This window comes from Plecotus auritus (genome assembly GCF_963455305.1).
Source record: "Plecotus auritus genome assembly, chromosome: 2".
In the NCBI taxonomy this organism is placed as follows: Eukaryota; Metazoa; Chordata; class Mammalia; order Chiroptera; family Vespertilionidae; genus Plecotus; species Plecotus auritus.
In genome coordinates, this window is record NC_137771.1 from 16,820,900 (window position 1) to 16,833,989 (window position 13,090).

The 13,090-nt window shown below is 50.0% G+C and overlaps 1 protein-coding gene across 4 annotated transcripts in view; it reads left to right on the forward strand.

Annotated features, from left to right (window-relative positions):
• The window catches only part of RPS6KA1 (ribosomal protein S6 kinase A1), a 40,102-nt gene extending 33,297 nt beyond the window's left edge, over positions 1 to 6,805 (forward strand). For all 4 annotated transcript variants that reach the window (XM_080657901.1, XM_080657902.1, XM_080657903.1 and 1 more), the window contains 5 exons: positions 3,696 to 3,857; positions 4,039 to 4,115; positions 4,381 to 4,498; positions 5,386 to 5,523; positions 5,853 to 6,805. In XM_080657901.1, coding sequence (XP_080514027.1) covers positions 3,696 to 3,857; positions 4,039 to 4,115; positions 4,381 to 4,498; positions 5,386 to 5,523; positions 5,853 to 5,975 — 618 coding nt within the window. In that variant the 3' untranslated portion in view covers positions 5,976 to 6,805. The remainder of the gene's footprint in view (positions 1 to 3,695; positions 3,858 to 4,038; positions 4,116 to 4,380; positions 4,499 to 5,385; positions 5,524 to 5,852) is intronic.
• Positions 6,806 to 13,090: the final 6,285 nt, after the last annotated feature.

Genomic DNA, 13,090 nt, shown 5'->3' on the forward strand with positions numbered 1-13,090 from the left:
CAGCCTGTTTGAGAACTTAGTAGAAAGTCACACTTTGGCTTCTCTGTGTAACAGATAATTTACATAAAAGAAAGCCACTTTTTATTTTCTGGCTGCTCACGGGCACCTAAATGAACATCCTCCGGTGATGCTGATGATAACAGAGATGCTATTGCTACTAATGACAGCTGGCACTACATAGCACTTTCCGCAGGCCAGACAGAGTTCTAAGCACTTACATACAAACTCATTTAAGTGTTCCCAATGACCTATGAAGCAGGTATTATCATTACGTCCATATGATAAGCGAGGGTCCCGAGGCCCTAGGAGCTTAAGTAAAAGTCACATAGCTAATCTGGCTCCAGAGTCTCTGCTCCTGACTGGGTGGATCAAATGCTGCTGTGAATGGCATCTGTCTTTTATTTTATTTTTAAAATATATTTCTTTATTGATTTCAGAGAGAAAGTGAGAAGGAGAGAGAGACAAAAACATCAATGATGAGAGAGAATCATTGATCGGCTGCCTCCTGCACGCCCCCTACTGGGGATCAAGCCCACAACCCGGGCATGTGCCCTGACCGGGAATCGAACTATGACCTGGTTCATAGGTCGACACTCAACCACTGAGCCACGCCGGCTGGGCTGTCCTCTAATTTTTAAGTGCACTTGGCAAGCAGTCACTGTATCTTTTTTTTTTTCTTTCTTTTTTTAAAATATATTTTATTAATTTTTTACAAGTCACTGTATCTTAACATCAAGCATGATGGTGGGGCTCAGCCCTAGGGAGTGCTGGGGTGACTGTGACAGCAGCTGCCATTTCTCAAGTTCTGTGCTAAGTATTCCTGGTAAACAGGTGCTCCTTCTTGCAGCCCTGGGGGCTCGGCATTATTACCAGCCCCATTTTACAAGTGAGAAAACCGAGGGCTAGAGAGGTTAAGTGACAGGCCCAAGATCACCTCTGGTAAAGCCGGGATTCTCACCATGGCCTGCCTGACTCTTGACTGAAACCACAACTCTGCCTGTTGACTCAGTGGCTACATTTGGCTTACAGACATTTAGTTTGGCCTACAAGATGTGGGGTGTTTTTTGTTTGGGGTTTGCTTTGGTTTGGTAATTTGGCTGCTTTTGGAGCCAGGGCCCGAGTTGTTACGTGGTGACTGTCAGCTGGAGTAAGTCGCAGATGCCCCTGTAGACTGGTTGACATGGCTCCCACTCAGCCTGGCTTCGCTCATTGCTTGTCCAGCCTATTGTGCTTTTCAGTATAGTGAGATGTGAGAATATGCTCCCCCCTCTCCCCACATATGACCTGGGGACAGGCATCATAATTACTTATGGGGCTACCTGCCATGGTGAGCCACAGTTTCCTGTAGGATTTGTTGTTTCTCTGTTGTGCTAGGGAATAAAGATGAAAAACTTTCATATCCCTGTTTCCCAAAAGTGTCATCTGTGCTACACTAAACTAGAAAGCCTGGAATTAAGGTCAGAACTGGGATCAAGTCTTATCTCTGCTCCTTACTTAGACGAGCAAGTCAATTCTCCTCTCATTGCCTTGGTTTCCTTCCCTGTAAAATGAGCCTACAGTCCCTGCGCTGCACACTTACCAAGTACAATGGGCCCCACGGAGAGCATGGCGGGAAAGTACTTGGTAAACCAGGAAGATTACTAGTCTGGTAGAGTCGATGTCCGCAACCAAGCTGGGCATCCCTGACATCTGAGAAGCGTGGCTGGACCCTCTTCAGGGGGAAGAGAAGAGCCTACATTCTGAGGGCCTGGTCTTATCCATATGATAGTGTTAGGGAGGAGAGGGCCCCAGGAGGGGGCTTCCCCATGGCCTGGATACAGTCATAGTGCAGCTGGCACCACTCTGCCAGTGTAGCCCTTTCCTCCTCATCTACCCGACACTTCCCTCTGGAGCTGGACTAGCCTGGGTCATGTCGATCCTCCAACCTGCCCACCTCGTGGCACCTGCTAGAGGGTTCAGGGCTCAACTGGGACTATAAAAGGACCATCTCATAAAGGCAAGTAATCAATGAGACGCAGTGAATCTAACCCGCAAGGTCTTACGTGTTTCAGAGGTATGATTTGTTCATTCACTGAACAGAATTCATTTAGCATTTGCTCTGTGCTGGGTGCTTGAGGCGAGCAGGCGTTCCACAGACAGACAGGACTGTTCGTGGCTGAAGGAGCCCCACGGGCCCGAGCTCAGGGTGCTTGAGGGATGCAGTGGATGATGAGCCTGGAACGGGATGAGGACTTTATCTTGTAGGTAGCAAAGAGCCATTAAAATGGTTTGACAGTGCCTAGGGAGGTACCATGAGCTCATGGGAGGAGGAACAGGAGGGTGAGAAGAGCTTAATCTGGATTGTGTTGGGTGTGAGGGTCTGTGGAGTATGCAGTGGTTACCACCTGGTAAACAGCTGTAAGAGCTTGCACTCAGGGAAGTTCTGGGCTAGGATCAGAGATCTGAGTTGTCAATAATTAGGTGATAGTTAGAGGAGTGACTGAGTAGAACCATGTAGAGGGATTGGGGAAGATGAAAAGTGGAGAGGCTCAGTCCTCTCAGGTTACAAATGAGCAAATGGGGGCCAAAGGAAAGTCATTTGCATAAGGTCTCAGTAGTAAGTGTTATTCATTCATTCATTCAACAGATATTTATTGAATACCTACTATGTGCTAGGACCTTTTTAAAGGCTGGGATATAGCAGTGAGCAAAATACTCATGGAGCTTACATTCCTGTAGGTGGATTCTGAAAACAACTAAATATGTCAAATGGTAGTAAATGCTCTGGATGAAAGTAAAGCAGAAGGAAACCAGGAGCACTTCTCGGTGATGGCTATTTTATATGGCGTCGTCCAGGCCTCACTGATACGGTGACATGTGAGCTGAGACCTAAAAGAAACAGAGAATGGATCAGGCAGATGCCTGAGGGAAGAGTGTTCTAGAAAGAGGGAACGGCAAGGCAAGACCCGGAGGCAGGAGTGTGCTTGGCATATGGAAGGAAGAGCAAAGAAGCTGGTGTGGCTAGAAGACCAGAGAGTACAAGGGATGTGGGTGACGGGCAGGGGAGAGATCAGGTGGGGCCACTAGGCTGTTGTAAGGACTTTCCTCTTGAGAGGGGAAGCCTTCAAAGGTTTCTGGCTGGGATGACATGATCTGACGTACATTTAACACTATTCCCCTGGCTGCTGTGTTTAGAACAGACCGTAGGAGGTGAGGGTGACGCAGGAAGGCCAGTTGCAAGGCGGTTGCTGTAATCCAGCGGTGGCATGACGGTGCTTGGAATCAGGGCTCCCGGTAGAGGGGCTGAGAAGTGTTTGGGCTCTGGGTATGTTTTAATGGTAGAGCCAATGGAGCTTGCGATGGATGGATTGAGGTATATGAGAAAACGAGAATGCCTCTTAAGATTTTGGCCCAAGCAGCTGGAAAGATGGAGTTGCCATTAGGTAAGATGGTGTGCAGGGCAGAACTGAGGGGAGAAAAAGGGAGTTGAGTGTGGATAGGTGACGTCAGAGCTGCCCTGTAATCACGGACATAGAGATTTCAGGTGGGCAGTACCAGCAGCATCAAAGGCCTCATTTCAGCCCCTTCCCCTCCTTTCAGATTCTGCTTCCCTAGGGCCCTCTCTCTGGGCCATCTTCCGAAGTCTCCCTCCCCGGCAGTGGATCTGAGCCACAGCCGCCTGCCCACACTGAGAACTGACCGCCCTCTGCCCCCAGGTTGTGCATAGGGACCTCAAGCCCAGCAACATCCTCTACGTAGACGAGTCTGGGAACCCCGAGTGCCTGCGCATCTGTGACTTTGGCTTTGCCAAGCAGCTGCGGGCTGAGAATGGGCTCCTCATGACACCTTGCTACACTGCCAACTTCGTGGCGCCTGAGGTGAGTGGCCTGACCTCCTCAGCTGCGAGTGAGGACGTGCAATCTCTGTGGCTTTGGCCCAGGACCAAGGGAGGGTCCAGCCCATGGCCGGAGCCCCTGTCCTCCCCTTTGGGGAGTAGCAGGCAAGCACTTCTCACTGCCCCTCAGGCTGACCACACTCCCCTGCCCTCCTTCCTGCCAGGTGCTGAAGCGCCAGGGCTACGACGAAGGCTGTGACATCTGGAGCCTGGGCATTCTGCTGTACACCATGCTGGCAGGGTGAGTGCCCCATTGGCCTGGGCCCCCTCCCACTACCCAGCCCTAATGTACGGGCTGGGGTGGTGCTTGTCTGATGGGAGAAACTCAGCCCTGCCTCAGGAAGGTCTGAAGTTAGGGATGTGGCCCTAGCTTTGGACGCTTCACCTTGAGGAGAAAGATGCTGCCCTTGGGAATACCCAGTCTGAAGGGGGAGACACAGCCCTCCACCCCTAACCCCGGGATGGAGTCCAGAGGCAATACCCAGACTGGGTGGGCTTTTCTCCAGATATACTCCGTTCGCCAATGGACCCAGTGACACACCCGAGGAAATCCTGACCCGGATCGGCAGTGGGAAGTTCACCCTCAGTGGGGGAAATTGGGACACAGTTTCAGAGACAGCCAAGGTGAGTCTGAGGCTGGACCCAGCTCATTTGGGGTGGGGAGGCAGGGACCACCCGAGGGCTTTGTAGCAGGTCACGAACAGGTGACCTGAAGCCTCGTTTTTCCAAGTGGAAGATTCCCAGGCAGCCTGCCTACACACACACACACACACACACACACACACACACACACACATACACACACACTCACCTTGTTTGGTCAACTGGGTAATCATTCAGTGGCTCTTCTGGTGTTCTGGGCCTGCAGGGGACAGAGAGCTGTGATTATGCCTTATGGAACTTGCTGTGGGGGCAGATACAGGCTTGCATATAAGAAACAGAGATGCCAGGCAGTGGAGAGAAGTGGGTCTTCCTGGCCAGGGGTACAGGCCGTAGAGGCACGGAGCAGAGCTACTGGCCATGCCAAGCAGAGAGGCCTTCTCAGAGGAGGGAACGTTTGCGCTTTCAATGTGAGCAAGTTTGCAGTTACGGCACCTCTGTGCTGGACCCTAGGTTGAGCCCTTAATGAGCAGTGCACCTCACATCAGCCTGATGAGGCAGGTATTGTTGTTTCTGTTTCTCAGGGGGGACACAGAGGCTCAGAGAGTTGAAGTAAATTGCCCAGGATACTCAGTTGAGCAGAAGAGTCACATTTTGAACCTGAGTCTGCTCAACCCAACCCTAGGTTCTTCCCACCTTCCTGCGTGGCTTCTAGAAGATGCAAGAGAAAAGAAAGTGAAGAAGTCCCAAAGAATGGCCTGTGCTCAGGGAGGCCCTGGAGCAGTGGGGAATGGGTTGCAGGGAGGGGCTACTGCAGGGTTTAGACAGGAGAGGGTCCCCATCAGTGGGACACAGCTATAGGCTCCCCTGCTGGCTCCTCCCACCAACCCCCTTGCCCACTGTGTCCCCAGGACTTGGTGTCCAAAATGCTACACGTGGACCCCCACCAGCGCCTCACAGCTAAGCAGGTCCTGCAGCACCCATGGATCACCCAGAAGGACAAGCTTCCTCAGAGCCAGCTATCCCATCAGGACTTACAACTTGTGAAGGTATGGTATCCCAGCTACTGGGCATCCAGGGCCCAAGGAAAGTTTTCCTGAGCAAGGACTTGGGGTGGCAGGGTCAAGAGATGCCATGTCTGTCTGTCCTGGAGCCCAGGTCTAACATGCAGAGGTGTCAACAGTACAGTCCCAGGCCTCCGGGGGTCACAGCCCCTCACATCTGATGTAGGAGGCAGGACTACTGACCAAGGCTGGATTAACGGGGCTGGGTGGGCCGTGGAACACTGGGAGGAGCAGGCCTGGCCCTGGAGCACGTGTCCCTCCTCCCGCCTGTACCTCTCCATCATCGTGAACTAACCTCCTACCTTCTCTCCCAGGGAGCCATGGCAGCTACCTACTCTGCACTCAACAGCTCCAAGCCCACCCCTCAGTTGAAGCCCATCGAGTCATCTATCCTGGCGCAGCGGCGGGTGAGGAAGCTGCCGTCCACCACCCTGTGAGGGGCCAGGGCATCCAGGCTGCAGGGCAGTGCTAGCTCGATGGAGGCGCATCTTTCCCGGAGAGAGCAGGCCTGAGCCACAGGACCAGAGGGAGCAGAGCCCTGAGGGGCCCCGGAAGCAGCCAGCCCAGATCACCCCAGTGAGGGTGTGAGAAGTGCCTTCTCCTTCCCGAGGACGGACTCTTCTCGGCTCCGGCTCTGCTGGTTGAAATCGATTCACTGTACAAACTCTTATCTTTTTTTAAAGGAAAAATGACATCAGCCACCATGGATTTTTACAAGATCCATTTGCCTTTCTGGGAGCAGAAATAGCCCCGTGCAGCCCCAGGAGGGGCACTGAGTCACACTAGGGCTCTCTGTGGCTGAGACTCCTTAGAGCAGTTTTGCAGTCCTACCCTGGGAACCCCACGATTGGCCTTCTGTAGCCATCTGCACCCACCTCCGAGGCAGCAACTTCCAGAGCCTTTGGCTGCTTAGCAGAACTTGCTCTATCCCCAGTCAGCTCTTTTTCCATACTGTTCTGCTGGGGAGTCTGGAACCACTTCCTGCTAGAGGAGAGGACCAAGGCCCCGTGGCACCCAGTTCCAGGCACCAGCATCCACATCAGCTCCAGCAATGGGTCCCCTGCAGTTAGGATGGGCCGCTGTCAGAGGAGGATCCGGAATGCACTTTTTGACTGACTTCTGTTGGAGTCTGCCACAGGACAGAGCACACAGGAGGCTGTGGGGTGGGCCAGGCGGGCAGGGGCTTTTTTTCATTTCTTCCTCAGCTGGTAACTCAGGGTTCACCTGTCCATGGCCTTTCTAATAAACTTACAGTTGAGTTGAAGCACGCTTGCCTCCACTTTTCATCCCTGAATTTGCCCCCTCTCTGCTATCAGGAGGTGAGGACTTTGGCAGTGACGGACGAGTAATGGACTAGGACTGATTAGCCCAGCTACTTGGAGCTCAGGTCATTTGGAGAGCATGTGGAGTCCCGCTGGCCCTGCCCTCACATTGCTGCCAGGGGATTCCATTATGCTGTTTATAACAGTAATGGAATTATTAGCCATCGGTTGGTGACCAAGTACCAGGCACTGTGCCTGGGCCTTACCTGTATATCTCATTTAATCTTTTTTTAAGATTAAATATATTTTTATTGATTTTAGAGAGGAAGAGAGAGAGAGAGAGATAGAAACATCAATGATGAGAATCATTGATCAGCTGCCTTCTGCACGCCTCACACCGGGGACCGAGCCCACAACCCAGGCATGTGCTCTTAACTGGAATTGAATTCGGGACCCTTCAGTCTGCAGGCTGACACGCCATCTGCTGAGTCAAACCAGCTAGGGCTATATCTCATTTAATCTTAACCCTGTGAGGTAGATGCTATTTTTATCCCTGTTTTATAGATGGAAAATCTGAGGCTCAGAGAGGGAATGACATTGCCTTACATGATAAACTTCTTCTGAGTACCTGTCTGTCCTGCTTCAGTGGCTGGTGAACCAAATAGAAAACAAGGTCATTGTTTTCATGGGTCTTACCTCTGGTGAGGAAACCTCCTAGAGAAAAAATGGACAATTAATAAACCAAGGTCAACTACTGTTAAGACATACAGTATGCAGAGTTAAATTGAGGTGATCAGGGAAGGCCTCTCTGAGGACATGACCCAGAAGCTAAGATCTGAATGATGAGAAGATGCCAGCCAAGACCAGGAGGCAGAGGGCCGAGTCAGGACAAAGGCTCCCAGGGGAAACAGGCTGGGCTTGCCCAGGAAACGAGCTGATGTGGCTGTGATGTCAGGTTCAGGAGATTGCACAAGACGAAGTTAGGAAGGAGGGCAGTCATTCGAGGCTTTTCAGACCAGGGTGAGGAGTTAGGGTTTAATTCTAATTGGGATGCAAGGCCTAAAAGAACTTAAGTAAGCAGGAGAGTGACATGATTTTATTTACATTTTTAAAAGATTGCTCTAGCCCTAACCGGTTTGGCTCAGTGTATAGAGCATCGGCCTGCGGACTGAAAGGTCCCAGGTTCAATTCTGGCCAAGGGCATGTACCTTGGTTGTGGGCACAGCCCCAATAGGAGGTGTGCAGGAGGCAGCTGATTGATGTTTCTCTCTCATCGATGTTTCTAACTCTCTATCCCTCTCCCTTCCTCTCTGTAAAAAATCAATAAAATATATTTTTAAAAAATAAATAAAATAAATAAATAAATAAATAAAAGATTGCTCTAACTGATGTGTAGAGAATTGATGGGGATGAAGGCGGTGGGCAGGAAGACCAGGTCGGTGGCTACTGCAGTAGCTCAGACAGTGTTTGGAGGTCAAGCAGAAAGCACTTGCTGAGAGTTTGGGTTTAGAGGCTAAGAGAAAAAGGATATCTTGTAAATTTTTTTTTTTTAACTTTGAGATTTTTGGCTTGAGAAGGTAAGTACTGAGGGAGAAGTTGGGGAAAGCAGGTTTGAGAACTCTGTGGGAGATGCCTTTTATATATATTATTTTTTTTGTTAATCCTCACCCAAGGATACTATTTCCATTGCTTTTCAGAGATAGTGGAAAGGAGGCAGGGTGGGAGGGGAGAGACAGAGGAGAGAAACATCAATGTGAGAAAGACACATCAATTGGTTGCCTCCTGCACGCACCCTGACCAGGGTGGGGATAGAACCTGCAACCCAGGTACATGCCCTTGACCGGGAATCGAACCTGTGACCCTTCAGTGCAAGAGCTGACACTCTAACCATTGAACGACACTGGCCAGGATGGGAGATGCTTTTTAAATATCTAAATAGAGCTGCCAGCTAAGAGTAATGAGAAGTTGGAGTTCTGGAGAGAAGGCTGGATGGGAAGGGTAAATTTAGGAATCATTAATTTGGAGAAACAAGAGGCTGGGCTTTTCAAAGTGTGGTCAGTGGGCCAGCAGCATTATCTGGGAGCTTATTAGAATGCAGAATCTCAGGCCCATTCTCAGACCTGCCTATAAGTGGAATCTATATTTTAACAAAATCTGCATGTGATTTGTGTGTACATGAAAGTTTGAGAAGTGCTATTGTAGGGACTGAGAACAGAAGAAAAGGGGAACAGTGATTGAGTCCTGGAGCATTTAAAGGCAGTACCCCAGCGGTGCGCTCAGTGTTTAGAGCCTCGGCCCACGCACTGAAGGGTCTTGGGTTCAATTCTTGGTCAAGGCCATGTACCTCGGTTGCAGGTTTGATCCCTGGCCCTGGTCGTGGCGCATGTGGGAGGCAACCAATCAATGTGTCTCTCTAACATCAATGCTTCTCTCTCTCAATTTTCCTCTCCCCCTCCCTCCCTTCCTCTCTCTAAGAACCAATGGGGAAAATATCCTCCAGGATTAACAACAACAAAAAAGACAGCACCCCAGGGGCCCTGGTCAGCATCATCCCTATACTCTAAGGTTGCAGGTTCGATCCCCAGTCAGGGCACATACAAGATTCAACCAATGAATGCATCAATAAACGAAACAACAAATCCAGGCTTATTTCTCCCTCTCTGTCTCTCCTCCAAAATCAATATTAAAAATATAAAAATAGCCAAAACTGGTTTGGCTCAGTGGATAGAGCGTCGGCCTGCGGACTGGAGGGTCCCAGGTTCGATTCCAGTCAAGGGCACGTACTTTGGTTGCGGGCACATCCCCAGTGGGAAGTGTGCAGGAGGCAGCTGATCGATGTTTCTCTCTCATCGATGTTTCTAATTCTCTATCCCTCTCCCTTCCTCTCTGTAAAATATCAATAAAAATATATTTAAAAAAAAAATTAAAAAATATATATATATAAAAATAAAGACAGCACTCCAGGAGGGAGAGCTAGCAGGAGACTGCACTGTGAGAGTGGGGAACCAATCTGGGAAGATTGAAAATCTTAAGGCCCAGGTTCTTTGCTCCTGTTATTTCTCAGTCTCTATGGTACAGCTTAGAAAGCCAGGGCCTGAGAGGTGAATACGTCCTGTTGTAAGGGAAGGAGATCCTGACACGAGCGGCTCAACTTCAGAGCTGATGTAGGTATGAAGATTCTGAGCCAGTGACTGCCCCACAGGGGCAGGGAAAGCTGTCTGGTATCCCCAAGGGCTGAACACCCACTGCTATACACAGTACTGCACCCCTGACTTGGGTGTATTATACTTCTCTGAGGCTCAGTTTACCCCTCTGTGCAGTGAAGCCAACATTTCCTGTCCCGCCCATCACCCAAGGTTGTCTACGCTGGACCCCAGCAGAAATCCTGAGCGTCATCCCGGACTCTTTCCTGTGCTTACCACATTCAGTCTGCATCCCGGCCCCATCAATTTTTGTCTCCTAAATATTTTTGCCACTTATCCCCTCCTCTCCTTCCTCCTTGTCATAGTTGTGTTTTTTTGCCACAGTCTTCTGACTCCCTCATCTTTTGGGTCCCCAACATCCCCCATTTAGAATCAAGTCTGATCCAACATCTGCCTCAGTGGCTCCTCGTCTACAAGACAGAGCCCAGCCATCCTAGCCTGACAATCAGTGTCCCGTGTGATCTGGCCCCTGCCGAGCCCCAGTACCAGCTCTCATAGCTTGTCCCCAAACAGCTCACAGACCTGAACTTGCCATGCTCCTCCCTCCCCTGGATTCTGCTGCTGCATGTCCTGGCTACCTTCTACTCATCCTTTAGAAAAGTTCAAATGACATTTTCAGGAAGCCAACCAGGACACCCTGACAGGGTTGGGCAGCCCTCCTTTGGAGTCCCCAGGCACTCATTCTCCATCTCTCTGTACATCACACTGTTTTAGAAACAGCTGATGATGTGTTTTCTCCCCACCAGTCTGTGAACCTGAGGCTGTGTTTTGTTCATTTCTGGAACCCCAGCACCTCGCACCAGGCCTGGCACACAATATTTTGATCCTCAGCTAGTGCTTGTTGAATGGGTAAGAGAATGCAGGACCCATGGGCTTGATGGTGCTGCGGGAAGCATAGACGCTGCACCTCAGAGTGGCAGGAGCCTGGGGAGGCATCTGGGAGTTAGGAAGGGAAGCTGGCGCGCTGAGGCGCAGAGCAGTTAGTGTCTTGGCCCAAGCACCAGAGGGAGGACTCAAGAACCAGGAATCGGTGATGGGTGGAGTGGGAGTCCGCAGGTGCTTTCTTAGCAACTCAACCTTAAAACCCAGATACTGCCAAAGCCGGTCTGGCTCAGTGGATAGAGCATCGGCCTGCGAACTCAAGGGTCCCAGGTTCGATTCCGGTCAAGGGCATGTACCTTGGTTGCGGGCACATCCCCAGTGGGGGGCGTGCAAGAGGCAGCTGATCGATGTTTCTCTCTCATCGATGTTTCTAGCTCTCTATCCCTCTCCCTTCCTCTCTGTAAAAAATCAGTAAAAATATATATTAAAAAACACACCCAGATACTTACCTTCTCTAAGCCTCAGTTTCCCCATTTGCTACATGGGGTCATAATCCACACCCATCTCCCAGTGTCATCTCCCAGTGAAAATCAAATGAACAAGTTTAGGGAACCAAGTGCTGCTTGTACAGTTAAGCTTGTTCTAATTTTCGCAAGGTCAGGACAGTCCCTCAAGAACTCAATAGACTCCAGAAACAGTCCCCAGCTGCCAGCATGTCAGACAGGAACCTCCCTCTCTGTGGACCAACTCTCTGAGCAAAACCCACTAATAGAAGTAACCCAACTTAGGGAAACCAATTGCCAATCCAGATAGCCCCAAGTTCCAGGGCCATGTTCCCTTTAATGCTCAGATAATAATCCCTGAGCTCCGCCCCCCGCCCCACCTCCACCCCCTGAGGATGCCCCTTCCCAAGGAATATTGGCTCCAGTCTATCACACAAATACGATGTGGAGATGCTAGACACCAAGTGTTTTCTGTGCTTATTTCATTTGGTCCTTATGTGAGGCTTGGAGATGAAGTGATTTGCCCAAGGTCACTGCTAAATGGCGAGAACAGAACTCAGAACGACACCTGTGTGATTCTGAAACTCACTCCTTGCCAGGGTGCTGCCCCACCTCTCTGCTTCTGAGAATGCCCAAGGTCTGCTTCCATGTTCCACAGGCCTGGCTGGTTGTCACTCTTTCCCTCAGCCAGACATGTGGTCATAAATGTTCCTATAACATTGGGCTCTGGTCTCATTTAGGGGTTAAATTGTTAGAAAGTTACGTTCCCCAGATGGCAAACAATGGAGAATAAGCTGGGAAATTGGGAAGTTTCCCATGGACAGTCTCAGAAGGTAGTGAGTTCCCCATCACCTGGGCTGCACACGCAGAGAACTAATGAGATTTGTGAAGTCTCGGAGATTCCTGTTCCCAGTCTGGGTTGTTTAGATGACCTTGTCAAAGACTCAGATTCTCAGTTGTCAGCACAGGCATTGAAGTCCCTTAGCGTATCTTGCATTTTACCCATTTATGTATTGTGTTTTCGAAGATTATTTCTGAGACAGGCACTCTCAGAGAAAAGCAGGTTTCCTACGTATGTTAAGTATGTAAACATTTGTTTTTTGGTTAGCACATGGATTTAATTCTCTCACCCAGACCTGTAATAAAAGGCCACCATTCATTTAATGCCTATAATAGTAGGCATGATTTATTGAGTTCCTGCTTTACATTGGGCACAATATATACATCATCCCCAATGCTCAAAGCAATCTCATGAGGTAGATCCTATAATTTTCCATCTTATACAAGGAAATTGAGGCTAAGAGAAGAATCTTGCCCACAGTCTCCCAGCAAGGACGTGGCTGAGCTAAGTTTTGAACCCGAATCTATCTGGCCCCAAAGCTCATACTATACCACCGTTATCCCACGGTTCAATGACTCATAAAATCTCACAGTCAGAAGATCAGCCCTAAAGGTTGATCTCCGCCCAGTACAGGAATCTCCCATAGATGGTTATCCGGTTTCTGCTCAAGTACTGCCTGCAGCGGACGGAGACTCCACCTCATCACAAAGCCGTCCCCGCACGGTTGGAAAGTTCCTCTGCTTTGAACTGAGGTCTTCTGAGTAGCTTCCATTTCTTGGGGAGTTCCCACTCACTCCAAAGAACTCAATAGAGAAATGACTCAACAGTAACAGGAGGGAAACCTAAATGAGCACTCCAACCCCGTCCCACCCCTGTGGAGGTACTTGCAGGCAGGCAAAGGTGCTCAGGCTATGCTGACAA